The following is an 18159-nucleotide window of genomic DNA, read 5'->3' as shown; positions in this document are numbered from 1 at the left end:
TGACTCCAGTCAACATAGTTCTCCAGGTCATTGAGGTACACAAACCTCCAGCCCACGACAAGGTTATGGTCCTCTTGGAGGACAGAGACAGGAACGTGCCTTTTAACACAACTTATCCATGCCAACCAAAGTGCCTACATGAGCTAATACCATTTTCTTGTATATGGCCCATATCCTTTCCTATCCATGAAATTGACTTTTAAACATCATAATTGTGACCATCTCCACCATTTTCCCTGATAGATCATTCCATATATTCACCACACTCTGTGAGAAAAGAAGCTGTATAGGGTCCTTTTAAATCTTTCCCCTTGCACTTTAAACCTACTCCTTTTAGTTTTGGTCTTCCTACCCTGAGGAAAAGATTTTGACTATTTCACCTTATTTATGCTACTCTTGATTTTATAAACCTTGATAAAATAGAACTTAGAGCAGTACACCACAGGAACAAGTCTTGCAGTTAGATATTATTAGGACCAATATTAACATTCTAATGTTTTTACCTATGTGTAGGTACTTGCTTTAAAATAGTGATGGTCAATAATAGCAGAGAAACTAGCTGACTTAGAAGCTCATTGGTAGAATGGAGACAGTTTATAATTACTAAAGAACTCTGGAATGTAGGTTGTTTATCTCTAGACAGGTAATGAAATGTGAACTGTTTCAAATACAAAGCCTTCTCAGTGCACAGTCCTTAAATTTACTCATCGGAATCCCAGTGAAAATCAGCCAACACAGTTGTCTGTGTGAAGATGTACATCTCATCTAGAACTCCTTCCTTGTACACAATCTAGAGCTCCTTCGAGGTACAGTATAGTGCTGAGCAAAAGTCTTAGGCACATATACATAGCTAGGGTGCCTAAGACTTTTGAACAGTGCTGTGTTTGTTAATTTGGAGAGGACAGCAAGTTTATAAACCTGTTGGAAACAAAGAACGTCGGGAATGGTGAGGGTGGAGTGCTGCGGTAGGGGTGTGGGTCAGGTGGCAGGGAAGGAATGCCAGGGGTGGCACGGGTGCGGACACACCCAGCCCTGCGATACCAGGCAAGGACAATTGATCCCAAACAATTGGATTATTGATCATTGCAGAATGTCTCTCGGGTGCTTTCCCACTCCCTTCCCTCTCCCATCCCCTTTTCCCAACCATGATTCCCCTCTCCCTGCCCCACTTCCCATTCCTAGTCCAGAATAGAGACCAATATCAGAATCAGGTTTATCATCACTCACATGTCATGAATTTGTTTTTTTGCAGCAGCAGTACAGTGTAATACATAAAGTTACTACAGTACTGTGCAAAAGTCATAAGCACCCTAGTTATATATATGTCTGCCTAAGACGTTTGAATTGAATTAAATTTAATTGACTTTATTACTTACATCCTTCATATACATGAGGAGGAAAAATCTTTATGTTACGTCTCCATCTAAATGTGCAATGTGCAATTTATAATAAATAGAATGTACAACAGGACAATCAATATAACAGAAATACAATAGTATCAGCGTGAATTAGTCTGATGGCTGGTGGAAGAAGCTGTTCCAGATCCTGTTAGTCCTGGCTTTTATGCTGCAGTACCATTTCCCAGATAGCAGTTGAAGCGGTTTGTGGTTGGGGTGGCTCGGGTCTGCAATGATCCTTCAGGCCCTTTTTACACACCTGTCTTTATGAATGTCCTGAATAGTGGGAAGTTCACATCTACAGATGCACTGGGCTGTCCGCACCATTCTCTACAGAGTCCTGCGATTGAGGGAAGTACAGTTCCTATACCAGGCAGCGATGCAGCCAGTCAGGATGCTCTCAATTGTGCCCCTGTAGAAAATTCTTAGGATATGGGGGCCCATAGCAAACTTCCTCAACTGTCGGAGATGAAAGAGGAACTGCTGTGCCTTTTTCACCACACAGCTGGTGTGTACAGACCACATGAGATCCTCGGTGATGTGTATGCTGAGGAACTTAAAGCTGTTCACCCCCTCAACCCCAGATCCATTGATGTCAATAGGGGCTAGCCTGACTCCATTCCTCCTGTAATCGTCAACCAGCTCCTTTGTACATCTTCATGTGCAACAAGCATTTATGTACATGCCATGTCACAGCAATCACTTCATTTGAACATAGTGTTGGCCATCTGTCTGTTATTAGTAAAAACACAAAAGTAAGTCAGCAAGCATTTGGTATCAATTGTTTTCAGCATGGTTAGGTTGCAGATGGCATTCACTCCAGCACCATTCCTCCAGAGTAGTGATCCAGACCAAAATCAACACATGGACATGGTCAATGCTCAGCATCTTTATGTTGAAAGAAGCTCCTTTTCTTTGAAATTTCATTGCTGTACTATGCCACTGCATAGTAGACCACAGTATTGTGGGATTAGTAGAGATAGCTTCTTGGAACGAGCACGGTGAGCCCTGAACTCCATGACTCTGTGAGTAGATACAGCAAGATAATGAATGCCACTCTATTTGTTCTTGACAAACACAAGAAAATTTGCAAGTCCAAAGCAACACACACAAAATGCTGGAGGAACTCAGCAGGCCAGGCAGCATCTATGGAAAAAGATTAAGCAGTCAATGTTTCGGGCTGAGACCCTTCATCAGACTTATGAAGGACTCAGGAGTTCTGATGAAGGATCTCAGCTCGAAACGTTCACCATAGATGCTGCTTGGCCTGCAGAGTTCCTCAGCATTTTGTGTGTGCTGTTTGTTCTTGATTTGTCTTGTATTCCATTCACCATACCCTCAAAATATTCCATGTGGTGTCACTCATAGGTTCGTTCCTTTCATTTATTATGTTCAAATCCAATTTTTTAATGGATAGAAAAAGTACATTTTTACTCACTTGAAGAATATCAGTATTGTATCTTGATAAAGATGGAAGGTAAAATTGTCACTGAGTGATATCAGAAATTAAAAATTGTAAAATATTCATAAAAAAATAGAGTTGGTCATATTGATTAAATATATTGTGGCCATTAACAAGTAAATTAATTACATGTTTGTATGCAATTTTAATTGTCCAAGCTAAAATGTGTTTCACCAATTTGATAAGGTAGATTTTGAAGTGACATAGTAAATACTCGATACTCTATGGTTATATGGCATTATTCAGAGTCAAGTTTATTGTCATTTTGACCATAACTGCTGGTACAGTAAACAGTAAAAACGAGACAACGTTTTTCAGGACCATGGTGCTACATGAAACAGTACAAAAACTACACTGAACTACGTAAAAACAACATTGAAGAAAATTACACTAGACTACAGACCTACCCTGTAGTCTGCATAAAGTGCATAAAACAGTTCAGCCATTACAATAAATAATAAACAAGACAATAGGCGCAGTAGAGGTCAGTAAGTTGGTGTCAGTCCAGGCTCTGGGTATTGAGGAGTCTGATGGCTTGGGGGAAGAGGCTTTTTACAAACAATGTTTTTTTATATTTTGACCACTGTTTCACTGTTCCCTGGCAGCATGTAACTGCAACTTTGGAGGTACTAAAAGGCCTGCATGCAACAAGACAACAGGAATCTGTAACTGTCGTGAAGGGGTAACAGGAAAACACTGCAACAAATGTGCCTGGGGTTACTGCAAAGAGTTTCCAACATGTACACAGTGTCACCCTTGCTTTAACCTGCTGGATGAAGAGATTTGTAGCCTCATCCCAGTAATAGAAGGACTATCCAACAAAAGCACAGCACACAGCAACAAACTAGGACCTTCCTATGACAAACAGTTGAAAAAACTCGAAAAGAAAATTGCTGAAGTTGCCAAAATTCTGAACAGCTCAGTTGCTTCCCCTGAAACATTTGAAAAGACAAAGGATTATTTTGAAGAGATCAGGTAACTCACCTCCATTTTAATTTTCGTTCGATATACCATCCAGTTGAAATACTCCCCTAAATCTAACTGCAAGTAAGAAGCATTAAGGTTTATTTTTGTGAATGATGAGGAATGGATGCATTGGTTTGTCTTCTGAGAGCCTCAACCCTTTTGGTTGGGATACACCATATAAAATGAACTCTCATCGACATCATCACATTGTTAAATATTTCAGATGTCCTGGTAAGAGTCCTGTTTATTATCAGGCAATAAAATAGTGATGAAAATCAAGAAAGTGCTGATGATAGAATTCTGAAATAATAAAAAAACAGAAAATACTGGAAATGTGCACCATGTCAAGCAGCTTCTGTGGAAAGGTGAACAGAAGACCTTTGCAAACAAACACGCGGCGTATTTTCCACAAACATATCTGTAAACAGACATGTAGACCTTGAACCTCTTTGCCAATTCAGGCAAAATTCCAGGCCACAAGGCACAGAGTTCACCACATAGCCAATCAGCAATGGGACCCCCTCCCTACGTCACAGTTGAGTTTCTGTAATGACGCCCAGCCAGTTGATTGATAAGTACATAAGGCCAAGCAGTCAGCGGGCCTGCCACAAATGAACAGTGTACTGATGGTTTTGTCATATGGTGACAAAACATTTGCAAATGGATTACCAAGCTCAGAGAACAACTCAACCCAAATATTCTGTTTCTCTTACCACAGCTGCTGCCTGACCTGAATGTTTCTCACATTTTCTGATGATCTGTAATGATCTATTAAGTCAAGCCTTGCCCACCAGCAGATAGTTTACACAATCTGTCATAATCCATTCAGATTATAGATTGCATTTATATTTTTCCATAAGTAAACCATTGGAAATATGAATCAAGAAAATATTGCTTTGTCAATATTGTTGCTTAACATTAAATTCCTTTTGTTTTTATTTTGGAACTGATTAATTTTGTGTCAATACCATACTCCAGAAATCCTGCTGTTTCTGCTACTTCAGGTTGGAAGATCCACAAATTAAGTTGAGACCCAAACAAAGCTCTCGGACAATGGAGGCACCATCAACCTGGTTGAGAAAGTCAGTGCTCTAGGTTTGCCAACCCTTAATAAAATGTGGAGCACTTTTATGCTATCATTATATTATGCATTTATATTATGCTGTCACGATCCCAAACAGGGTTGGTGACAGCATAATATAAGAGTAGAATGGGATCAGGTTTATTATCACTGACATATGTCATGAAATTTATTGTTTCGTGGCAGCAGTAGTGTGCAAAAAAATAATACTAAGTTACAATAGGAAATAAAAACAGACAAATAAAGCAAAAGAGGAATAGTGACATAGTATTGGTGGGTTCATGGATCAATCAGAAATCTGATGGCAGAAGGGGAAATCTGTTTCTAAAATGGTGCAAAACCATTGTACAAGAGCCCCAGCCATCAATTTCCCCATCCTGAGTTTGGGAGAACACTAGTGACTAGTGAATGCAGCCACAGCAGCCTATTTGATGGAAGAAAGGGTCCTACATTGATATGCCAATTTGATCTAAATAAATTTCTAGGAACCACAAACTTAGGGTCAGCATCAATAATACTCAAAAGAATGAAGACAAAATTCACAAGACACATTCAAAGGATAGTGATTCCTTTGAACAAGTCTTTGCCAGAGAGGGTTGAAGAGGTACAATTAAGGCAGAGACTGATGGATTGTTGATTGGTGAGGAGGTCAAGGGTTATGATGAGAGTGCAGGAAAATGGGTTTGAGAAAAATAAATCAGTCATGATTGAATGGCAGAGCAGATTCGATGGGCCAAATGGGATAATTCTGCTCCTATATTTTATGTTTTATGTTCTTTTAGCCTTTAAGTCTGTTGTATCTTTCCAAAGAGAAAACTTTTCATCAAGTACAGATGGCTCGATGAAAAAATATGCCCATAAAACAACTATAAATGTATAGTGTGCAAAATTGTAGAATCTCTACCCTAGAATTCAGCAAGAAATAAGACATTAAAGATTGTAAAATCATGAACAGTATTCTGATATTCTAGGGCATGTTAATATCAAGAAGGGGAAGATATTGGGACTCTTGAAGAACATGAATAGGTCCTCAGGTCTTTGAGGGAGACTAAATAGAAGACTGTTGGGGCTTTTACAGAGATCTTTATATTCTTTTTAGACGCAGGTGGGGTCTCAGAGGCCTGGAGTTCCTCTGTTTAAGAAAGGCAGTTGAGACAAACCATGAAAATACAGGCCAGTGAGCCTTACGTCAGAGGTAGGGAAATTATTGGAGAGGATTCCTGCATAAAATCTATTTGCTCCTGGAAGAGCATGGACATTGGGGATATGTGTAGAGGAGTCATGTCTTTCAAACTCATTTGAAGTTTTAGAGGAAGTAATGAAGCTGATTGTGGATTGTGAATGTCCAATACATAGTAAAGCTTTCAGCAAAATCCCTCACCATAGACAGCCTCAGAAGATTAAGATACGTGGAATCCATGGAGAATAGGCAGATTGGATTCAAAACTGGCTTGGCCATAGAAGACAGAGAAAAGTGGTGGAGGGGTGTTATTCTGGCTGGAGGTCTGTGACCAATGGTGTCACACCAAGATCAATACTGGATCGCTGTTGTTTGAGAGGATAAACGATTTGAATGAAAATGTAGGTAGGCTGATTTGTCAAGTTTTCCGACAAAAATAGGGAGGGTTTTGGACAGTGAGAAAGATTATCAAGAGGACATAGACCAACTGGAAATGTGGGCAAGGGAATGGCAGAACTTAATCTGGGCAAGTAAGCTTTTGCACTTTGGCAGGTCAAATGCAAGCAGAAACCACACAGTTAATGGCAGGGCTCCTAAGAACACTGATATACAGAGGGATCTTGGAGTGCAAAACAAAAGCTTCCTGCAAGTGGCAACAAGTAGACAGGGTGGTAAAGAAATTATACAGCATACTTGCCTTCGTCAGTTGGTATGTTGAGTGTAAAAGTTAGGAAGTCTGATTTTCCTGGCCACATTACTTGAAAAATGTGGAACCTCTGGAAAGGGTGTAGAAGTGGTTTACAAGACAAGTTCTTTTTTACACAAAGAGTGATAGGTACCTACAATGTGCTGATGGAGGTGGTGGTAGAAGTAGATATGACAGAAACATTTAAGAGGCATTTAGATAGAAATATGGACAGCCAGGAAATGGAGGGATATAGACCATGCACAGGCAGCTGGGACAACAAGCTGGGACACAGGCCAGTGGAGCTCCGCCAATAAGATTTGGGAATAAGACTAACAACATGACCTGCTGGGCCGGAGAGATTGTTCCTGTGCGGTTCAGTTCTATGTTTTGTGTAATGTAATGATTTTACTTACACTCTTTAAGGCTAACATCTGAGAAAGGACCATGGAAAATAAATCTTAAATGCTATTTATTCCCCAGATGGAAAACAGAGTTCTCTGCATTTTTCTCAACTCAATCTAAACATCAGAGTGAATTAATTTGAATGCAGAGTGACATTTATCTGTTTCTCACTCAACAGTGCTGCCTGACTTGAAGATTAATTGTAGCATGTTCCAGCTTTATTTCAGATTCCAGCATCTGAAGTACTTTGTTTTAGAAACATATGGAATTCTGGCACACTTTAAACCTCAGTTTTAAAGTGCATTTGTTTTAATTAGAACGGGTAAATGTTATGATACAGTTAATGAAGAACAAACTGATTATAATTGCTTACAGGAGTTATTTTCACCCTACATATGACCAATTTACTTCCACACCATCTGCTTGACAGACCATATGATAGATTCTCTGTCAGTGGAACGCAAATACCATATATGAACACCTGCTAAGAACCAGCTGTAAACATCTGAGAGCCAAAATGTAACAGTGAATCACAGCACATAACGCTGCATCATGACTGTGCAATGATTGTATAACCTGGAGGCTAATTCCACATAATGGAACCATCCTCAAAATGGCCTGCTCCTGACATATTCACCTCACTTGGGTACCCTCCAACCTGATGACATGAATCTCGATTTCCCCTTCCGATAAACAAACCCCAAACCTCCACCCCTTCCTCAATCAGACCTTTTATTTCTTCTCACCTTCCTATTACTTCCCCTCAGTCCCCACCTCTTTCTTTTCCTCCTATTGTCCACTCTCCTCTCCTATCAGGTTTTTCATCTCCAGCCCCTGACCTTCCCCACTCGCCTGGCTTCACCTACCTTCCAGCTAACCCCCTTCTCCTCCCCTCACCTTTTTATTCTGGCACCTTCCCCCATCCTTCTCAGTCCCGAGGAAGGGTCTCGGCCTGAAATGTCGGCTGTTTCTATTTTTCCCATAGATGCTGCCTGACCTGCTGAGTCCCTCCAGCGTCTTGTGTGTGTTGCTTTGGATTTCCAGCATCTGCAGACTTCCTTGTGTTCATCAGTTACAGTACTTGATGTTCAAAAATTAATTCTCTTTCATTGAAACACTGCCCAGATTTTATTGGTAATGCTCCAAGTGGAACTTCTGCTATCTCTCAATACAAACACCATTAAGTTTCACAAACACTTAAGGCCAAGTCTTATTGGCGGCGCTCCACTGGCCAGCTCACAGCTATACTTCGAGCTCTAACTCCAAATTTGACCTGAAATTATTTTTTTTATTGGCATTGAAGGGATTTTACCTATTGCAAAGTACACAGAAACCCTCAGATAAAAAAAAACCCAGGAACCATATGTAACAACATCCTTGAGCCTTTTGTAGGCAGCCCTTCTGACAGATTAGGGGAGACAAGGAAGGGGAGAGTAGAAAACAGTTGAAGATCTCATCACTGTCCAATGCACATTTAATCATTTCTGATCATAACAACTCTAATTTCTACATGTTTGGAGGAATGAACAGGATAAGAGTGTGGTGGTATGGTGGTTGGAAACAGTCTTAATAGGAATATAAAGAAATTTATAAAACAGGGGTTCTCAACCTGGGGTCCACAGACCCCTTGGTTAATGGTAGGGCATAAACATGGTTGAGAACCACTTAACCCTAAAGAAGGACACAGAATGGCAAAACACCAACCACAATCTGATGATGTAAATGTAACACAGAACTCATAGAGTTTCGATTATATACACTCACAACTTCAATATTGTGCAGGAAAATCCAAATGCAGATTGATCCAAATGTGAATATTTCCAAAGACACGAAGGAGCTTAACAGAGTTATCGACGATATTAATACGGAAGTCGACAAGCTCAATAAGGAATTGAATCGCTTGAAACAGAAGCCAGCAATAAGGAATGTGAATGGCAAGTAGAAAAAATATTAACCCGATATCTATATCAAGCAAGGGCTGGATCGGTTGTTCAGAATGATGATTGTATAAGTATTTGTTAAAGCACACTTGAAGTAATTGCTATGCTTGATATTTGGACATTTAAAGACCTCATCTCTTTTATCTCTTTCTAATTATCTCTTTAATTATCTCTTTTAATTATTTTTATTTAATTTATTTTTAATTCACTTTATTATCAAAGTATTGATTTATTTATTAATTATTATTTTAGTTTTATTTTTAATTAATTTATTATTAATTATTTGGTTATTTATTATTAATTTATTGTTTTATTTATCTAATTATTTTTAATTATCTCTTTCTAACTCTTTGACAACAGGGAACAAAACTAGTCTTCCCACAGCAGTGTTAGAGTCCTTCAGAGGATGACCATCAGTGTTCTACAAGAACCACCACAGTTTTCTGCATGGCTCCTATTAGCAATATGTAATAGTCACAAGACATGCGGCAACATGGTAGTGTAGTGGTTAGCACAATGCTTTACAGTACCAACTGTAAAAAGTTTAATTCCCGCTGCTGTCTGTAATGAGTTTGTATCTTCTCCCTGTGACCACATGGGTTTCCTCCGGGTGCTCCGGCTTCCTCCCACAGTCCAAAGACGTACTGATTGGTAGATTAACTGGTCATTGTAAATTGTCCCTTGATTAGGCTAGGGTTAAACTGGAGGTTGCTGGGCAGAGCGGTTCGAAGGGCTGGAAGGGCCTATTCCGCGCTGTAACTTAATAATTGGTTAGATTTCTTGTGACTGAAAGGGCTTTGATGAGCAAATGGAAACATCGAAGCAGAGATGGCGATGTGATGGGAGTGTGAGCACCAGCTGAGGGTGGTTCAAAAAAGCCAGATCTTTTAAACATTGCAGCACTTCTTCTGGTAGCTCACTCCAACTAACCCTAGCCTCTGTGTGAAAACATTGCCCCTCAGGTTCCCTTTAAATCATCCCCCTCTCAGTTCGAGCTATGTTTTCGACTTTCCTACCCTGCGGAAAAAATTATGATCATCCATCTTATCTCTGTCCTTCATGATTTTATAACTGTCTATAAGGTCGCTCCTGAGCCGCCTCAGCACAAGGGAGGGAGGAAACTGAGAGGCCACATCTGCTCAGGGTGCTCAATGACTAATTTTGCATCCTAAACTGGGATGAAGAATGTTGTGTGAGTCATCTAAACTTGAAATATGTTTCCTCTAATCCAGAAACCTCAGTGAAGCAATGGTTGCCAAGGTCACCATGGCCACATTCCTATAAGCATCAGCATCCTTCCACGTGCAAGGGCTTATAGACCTTCTAGCTTTCCACCTACAGTAACATGAGTGAGTTCTCTGACATTCCCTGTAAAAGAAAGGCTTATTTCGTCCCAGGCAACAGCAGACTCATTGAGGACATGGTTCTGCAAGAAATGATGCTTCCCCACAGTGCCAAGTGTCATTGGCTGCACGCTCTTCACTTACAGGTGTCCACGTCATCCTTCAGATGTATCAAAACCGGCGTTACGTCCTCTCACTGTCCAGCTCTTTACTCACCATCCATACAGTACTGTGCAGATCAATGCTAGGTATCTGGAGCAGATGAGATGCCTTCATTCTGTAATATTTCCTTGCGGTATTAACTTTTAAGAGACCTTAACAAATCAGATGATCTCTGCTCTGTACTATCTTCTGACAATACTCATGGCTCTATTGCCCAATGACATGTAGCAACCTAGTGAGAGAGACAGCCGATGGCATGTCAAAGTGCTGGACTATAGTTTTTGATGGACAGATCTTGGTCGGTTTGGGGGGCTTTGCTATTACTTGCTTGGAGGGTACTGGGGGGGGGGGCTGCTGCTTCCTGCTGGAACAAGTGGGGGGATGAGAGGGGGGAAGGTTGACACTTTACTGCTGTTGGTGCTACCGTTTTTCTGTCATTCATCCTTCGGTGTTTTCTGTTTTTGTGGATGTCTGTGAAGAGTAAGAATTTCAGGTTGTATACCATATACATTCTCTGATATTAAATGGAACCATTGAACTATGGGAGACTTCCATGATGGAACAGAGCGGATTATTGATGTGGTGAACAAAATTGTGGTTTATGATTTTGATGTATACTGTGCAACCTAACCGCTTCAACAGCTTATCATATCCCTCCAGCTATAGAAAGACCAAATGACCAACTGACCTGCCTCTGCTACAAATAAACAAACTCAGATGCTCATTCAAACAGAATCTCAAATCTTACCAGTCTTCTGTTATTGATCATGACCTTGGCATCAATGAAGAAATAAAACTAACAGAAAGTATGCATTAGGATTATTTTCTTTAAATCATTGCTTGCCAAGTTGAACAGAAATACCAGCTAATCATTCTTTTTCCACTCACTTAGGCCTAACTTCTATATACCTTTTCCTGACCGAAGCCCCTCATAGTTTCACCCCAAAGGTGCTGCGAGGCTGGCTGCATGCTGTTGACTTCTGGCGAAGGTGGCTTCACATTTGACATTGATCTGCTTTATGCCAGAGGATGAGATTTAAGCTGCACTTTCCTAGCCTAAGGGATAGACTTAAGATGCCTTTCACAAAGGGCCATCCCTCACCTGCGCCTTCGGGCATCTTCTGCTCATCTGACGGAGTCTGTAGTCCCAAACTGACTTCATTAAGTGGTTCAGAACCCAGAGGACCAGAGAGGAAGGGAGGCATCCTCAATCGAAAGGAGGAGACTGACATCTTATTGCCTTGGATTCATCCTAGAGGGACTACAGACCCCCTGATATACAGGACATCTTACCACCTCCTTTGTTGCAATCTCTCATGCAATGTTCAAAAACCACAGAGACTGGCCATTCTTGACAGTTTCTCAGATCAGTTCTTGTGGTAGAACACCAGAGAGCAACAACATCTGCTGAAATGCATGTCCCTTTGAACAGTGCAGGCAGGGTTTAATTTTTTGAATTCAGGCTTACTGCCTCCAGCCATGATACTTGGCCCTCCACTTAGGGCTACAGCCAAAGAACAGCATGATACCTTGGACTGCAATCAATGGGCGTGGTTTACTTATACATCACAATCCTAGCACGTTTTTAGTTTAGCTCAATAATGTGTTACGGCTGACATGAAAAATAACTAAACCAGTATGTTTCCGAAATTAAATATAAATTCCATCTGGAGGACAATAACTGCAATCATAAACTGGTTTTGTTAATGAGAACCTTGTCCATTTGGCCCTTTTTTCTCACTTCCATCAGCAATAACCACTTAAAAAGAATGCAAGCAGAAAAGAAGATGAAGTGTGGGTTAGATGATGTAGAGCTGTAGGTGGCTCCTGTGGATTGCAAAGATGAACCTATCCCTATAGGACTAAATGCTGCGTCACTATCATTGTGTAGACTGCATTGAAAATTAACCACAGATGGATATTTGACATATTTACAGTATCCTTAACAACTCTGCTGCACAGACTGAAGAAACCCTGGTGATTTATTGGCTTCTATTTCTTTCTCAGGTAAATGGGTCTTTATGGATCTCCCACAGACTGCTCACAAATTCTCACCCATGAAACAAACTTAAATGTGATAAAGTTTACTGGGAAACTGCCTGAGCTGTTTGTTTTATTTGGGGAAGAATCATCTTCTTTTGTTCGATATTTTCTCTTTGCTGACTTCATGAAGCTAACAAAAGCCAGAATACATACATCTCTAGGCCAGAAATCACTTCAAACCTAGCTAATTGATTGGGATATTGTATATTGAGTGAAAACAAATCTATTTTTATTGGCATCACATATTTTCAAAATCAATTAAGTAATGATTAAATACTACATTAACACAAAGAAAACAATAAATAATCTCATGCAAGGTGCATTTGTGCAGATCAGTTTTAATAGCTTATAAAGATAATTTAGTCCAATGATGGAAGAGTTGCTAACCTTTCTTCAGTTCGATTTTACAATAGTGATCAAAAATTATATTCAAGGGGTAATTGTATCATTACTTACTACTGTTAACAGGTAGCTTTGAAGACATTAAAATGTTCTACCAAATTTCAAAAGACTCTCAACAGAAAGCAAATGTTTCGGAATTAGTGAGTATCTCAGAATCTACAAGAAAGGATGCAACTGCCTTGTTAAACAATACATTATTGATTTATAACAACGAACTTAATGCATTGAGGCAAAAAACTGAACTTTTGGATTTGACAAAGGCAAACAACCTGGTGAGTTCTGTATCTATTAAACTATTTTATGGAAATGTAGAGTGGTTAAGCAATTGGTTTCAGTTCAGAACAGGACTCACAAGCTTATAAGTAAAGGAAAGGAACAGTAAACTACGTAATTCCATGAGCCTTGTTCATTAGTACTTCACGTCCACTCTTCTGCCTGCGTTCTTTTCTTCAGTGTCCAAAACTTTGCCAGTATTGGCCTGAAAGAGACTCAGCAATTGAAAACACGTTGCCTTTATTCAAAGATCTGCAAATTTTAGCAGAAGTATATTGAGCAGAAGCAAGGCAGGTAAAATTAAATGCTGAGGAAGTGTTACATTTGGGGCAAAGAATGAGGAGAGGCTGAAGTTAATGACATAATCTTAAATAACATGCCAACATAGAGAAACTTGAAGGCGTTTCAAGATAGCAGGATAAGCTAAGAATGCTTTAAGGAGCAATATGAACTGTTGAGGTCTTGAATCAAGTAAGGGAGTTACATTCTGGCTAGGGCACTGCACTGAAATCAGGGCACTGTGGCTTAGAACGTATGAAGAGGCCTTAGTGATGGTGAGAAGTGATACAGGAATGGCACCAGGGTCAAGAACTTCAGTGGTAAGAAAAGGCCAGAGTCGCTGATTTTCCTCTCCTTAGAGCTGCAGAGATCAGGAATATACTTTGTTTGATTATCTGTTTTTGGCAATCAGAGATAGGATAAAGAATATTACACAGTAAATTGTGTGATCTACAACTCACTGATTTGAAGGATAATTCCAGAGGAATTCTCAAACGGATGCCAGAAATATAGTTGAAAAGTAAATATTTGCCATGGGAATGTGGGAATCAGGCAATCTGCACAGCTCTTTTAAAAGCAGACTGAGCCTGTTAAACTGGATGGCTTCCTTAATCTGTCTTTATATGTTTTGTCAATAAATCACATTTCTCAATCTGTATACTGCTGCACTACCATAGTAAGATGTTTTATTTCTATATTTTAGGATTAACTCCAATTCTGCTTAAAGTTGGGCAACTATATGGATTTCTAGCTTTTTAATGCCTGTCCCATTCGAAACCTGAACTCTTGTTTCGATCTACAGAAGAACTAGACATTTTCTAAGTTATTCTGCACAGATTTATTGTGAAATGGGAAAGAATCTCCAAAGAAACTTTAAACACTTGTCTATACATTTCATTCCTTGACTTGACCTACTTTGTAAAGTTCCAAATGTTTGTTGACAGTTGTAACTTATGAACTATTCATGTTATGGATAATTCTCAGGAACAGAACCCTGCCATAAAGTGGGACTGCCTGCATACAATTCAATTTATGAATCTCCCTTATTATTATGTATATGTAATACTTAACTTCTTAAATAACTCAAAACCAGTCAGACTGACTAAGACCCTACTGTTTAAAAGATCAAGGTATATACTTTAATCGCAAATGCCAGGTAGTCATGACTGCTAAAATACTTAGCTGGACCAGACATGTCAGCAGTGTTATATTTTTAAAATATATTTTATTGAAGGAATGACGCAATACAGAATACATAATAGATTACATTTTCCTCCATTTTGCTTTTATATCTTAGCCCTAAACAAACCTCCCCTCACCTGTCCTCCCCAAACATACCATGGCAGCTAATGTATTTACAATACAACAATTCACTAATACAAGTACGGACATTTCACAGCCATACCCCCACACTACTTCAAGGTGAAGGCCCACACACATTCACAATATATCAAATTATCCAAAATACACTCATATTACAATTCATCAAACACCCTGTTAAAAGAGAGGCAACTTCCCAAGTACAATCAAATGCCCTCAACTAGTAGATAATTCCTTAAGACTCCCAAAATATGACAAGAAAGGTCCCCATTTCGAATATAACTTTTTCACAGACCCCCCTCAAAGTGAATTTAATCTTTTCTAAGTTCAGAAAAAAACATTACGTCCTCTAACCAAGCAGCAGCAGATGGGGGAGTGGCAGATTTCCAGGCCACCAAGGTTCTTCTATGGGCCAATAGTGATGTAAATGCAATGATATCTGACTGGCTTGCATTCAAACCCAAAACGTCATCTGCCACACCGAATACAGCTATAAGCAGGCAAGGTCTCAGTGTCACCCCCAAAGCCTCACTGATAATTTTAAAAACCAGTGCCCATTACCATTCCTGGCTCTTTTTAAGGTTTTTGTTTGTAACTTCAACACAGTTCTGTAATCATGCATCCTGCACTCAGATAGCTCCAAAGCTCCAAGTATGGTCTGACCAATGCCTTTTAATGTCCCAGCATTACATCCTTGCCAGCCCTCTGGAAATGAATACTAACCGTGCAGACCATGTTGCTGCCTGCTACAGGAAGTCATCGGAATTGGTGCATGAAGGTGGTGTGCAGTATAACTGTGGTTGATTGTCTTGGACATTTCTCTTGAGATTGCAAGATCCTGGTGAACATTAATAATGTAAGGTTTCACAGTCCTGCTTCCCTTGTTTGGTGGTGCAACAGATGGCAAGGAGCTGCGTGGCCTCCATTGTAGTGAGGACTAAGCCTCAAGCTGTGGAATTTGTAGGACATGTCGCTCAGGGACTTGAGCTATATATATTTGCTTTCTTTTGCATGATTATTATTTTTGTTCACTATTTTGAATGTGCTGTGTATGTTTTGCATCTTGGCCCCAGAGAAGTGCTGTTTCATTCGGCTGTACTCATAGTTGATTGAAAGATGATTAAACTTGAACTTTAATTTGAATTTGAACATTGCTTTTGTTGCAGAAAATGAACATGATCGAGCCTGCTAACAATTTTTTTCTGTCAGCAATTTGTTTTGGCTAGGCAGATTGCAAAATCTGGTTCATTGTTTGATTTAACCATTACTAGACTTTGTCTGAATTAAACAGAATGCTCCCTGCTCACCTCTATTGTTTGCTTCCAGTAACTGAAACAAGTTTCTGTCCTCTTTGTTTGTCATGGTCTATCTTGTGTGCTTTAATTAATCTCTAGATATGTGGAGCTCAGGGTAACCTGTCCTGTGATAAAGATCCATGTGGAGGAGCTTTATGTCATGATGATTTTGGAAATAAAATATGTGGTGGCCCAGCCTGTAATGATTTATTGTTTACGGCAAGCGTTACAAAAAACAAAGCTGAAGGAACAAGTGATCAGATGACCCAACTCCTTAATAAAATGCTGAATACAATAAGCAAGGTATTTGAATTTTATAGTTTATTTGGATAAAAGCCTCTCTTAATCCAAAGCAACACACACAAAATGCTGGGGGAGCTCAGCACGCTAAGCAGCATCCATGGGAAAGAGTTAACAGTCGAAGTTTCAGGCCGAGACCCTTCATCAGGACTGGAAAGGAAGGGAGCGGAAGTCAGACTGAGTAGGTGGGCGAGGGAGGAAGAAGTACAAGGTGGCAGGTGATAGGTGAGGGGGAGGGGTGAAGTAAAGAGCTGGGAAGTTGATTCTTGACAGAGATAAAGGGCTGGGGAAGGGGGAATATGAAAGGAGACAATAGAAGACTATGGGAGATAGGGAAGAGGGCGGAGCACCAGAGGGAGGTGCCAGCCAGATAAGGAGAGAATGTGTGAGCAAAACAGGAGAAATGGTAAAGCAGATGGGATGGGGGTGGGTGGCAATTACCAGAAGTTCAAGAAATCAATTTAATCCAATTTGTTCTGTCAAGTAACTCAGAAAACACCATTGATTTTGTGTACTAGTAAAGTGCTTTTCCTTTTCTCTTCCTTCTAGCTTGATTCTATCAGAAACAGAACACAAGAAACTAAAGAGAAGGCGACCAAGTTATTAGGCAAGTTAGGCAAAACCAAGGACGAACTTGAAAGGGAAAAGCAAGAAACTAAAGACATCATCAGAAAAGTGAAAGAGTTTCTCACAGGTACATACTCCCTTTCCCAACTGGGTCTCCTTCCAAACAGATCTAGTTAAGACACTTACGGTATCACAAGACAACTTGCCACAAGACAACTTTTTGCAGAAAACAGTCAAACAATTAAGGAAAGAGAGATAGTGGGAAAATTGGAGGGTTTGAGTTGATGAGAATAAACAAGCTGAATTTAAAGAACAAAGAAGAGTAAAGTCAATGGATTTCTGATTAATAAACAAAATTATGATTCCGGAGCATTAAAATGCCATCCTATAAAAGGCAACTGGTTTTGACTGACTAGATGATGCTGTTGTGCTGGAGTTCTATAAGTTTTATTTGGGTGGGGCTGAGAGAAAAAAATCCAGATTCTCTTGGACAGAGGTCGGCAACCTGCGGCTCCAGAGCCACATGCGGCTCTTTGATCTCTGTGATGCGGCTCCCCGTGGTTTGTTAGCTTTTGAAATGTAATTCGAAATTTGAAGATTATGGTGATCTTGTACTTTGCGGAGACACCGTTTCCTGGCACATCCGAACAATTAGCCACCGTTCCGACTAAGGGAGATAGCCTACGGGGGTTTGTGAGTACGTGTCTTTTGGAGCATCCGCGCCCATGGGGACGGGTTGAGGGAGGCTTTAAAGCAAGGCTGTTTAGTTCGAATAAAGTTACCTTTGACTGCAGTCTTTATTTTAGCGCTGCATGTAGCGCTACACCGCTACAACGTGTTTTTTATCGCTATTAATATACATCACAACTGCCAATGCCTGACACCCGCCAGTGCGCGCTTTCTTTTAATTCTTCGATCCAAGGTAGGCTACCTATGTAGTAACCTTCAACCCAACGTCTTTTTTTCGGAGTTCAAAATGTTTTTGTTGCATGCAGAAATGTAATTTCGTTTTCTCTGCAGGAGTTCATCAATTTCAAAAATGCAACACATTATAGTTTG

The 18159-nt window shown here is 40.0% G+C and overlaps 1 protein-coding gene and 1 long non-coding RNA gene across 2 annotated transcripts in view; one reads left to right on the top strand and one right to left on the bottom strand.

The window, feature by feature from the left end:
• The window catches only part of LOC132403815 (uncharacterized), a 152809-nt gene that overhangs the window by 72583 nt on the left and 62067 nt on the right, over window positions 1-18159 (bottom strand). The window lies entirely within an intron of this gene.
• Window positions 1-18159, top strand: part of LOC132403813 (laminin subunit beta-4-like) — a 147256-nt gene that overhangs the window by 113080 nt on the left and 16017 nt on the right. The window contains exons 25-29 of the mRNA XM_059987531.1: window positions 3465-3834; window positions 8959-9114; window positions 13137-13338; window positions 16333-16536; window positions 17083-17227. Coding sequence (XP_059843514.1) covers window positions 3465-3834; window positions 8959-9114; window positions 13137-13338; window positions 16333-16536; window positions 17083-17227 — 1077 coding nt within the window. The remainder of the gene's footprint in view (window positions 1-3464; window positions 3835-8958; window positions 9115-13136; window positions 13339-16332; window positions 16537-17082; window positions 17228-18159) is intronic.

This window comes from Hypanus sabinus, chromosome 13, assembly GCF_030144855.1.
Source record: "Hypanus sabinus isolate sHypSab1 chromosome 13, sHypSab1.hap1, whole genome shotgun sequence".
NCBI classification, from domain to species: Eukaryota; Metazoa; Chordata; class Chondrichthyes; order Myliobatiformes; family Dasyatidae; genus Hypanus; species Hypanus sabinus.
This window is presented reverse-complemented; position numbering and strand designations above follow the sequence as displayed.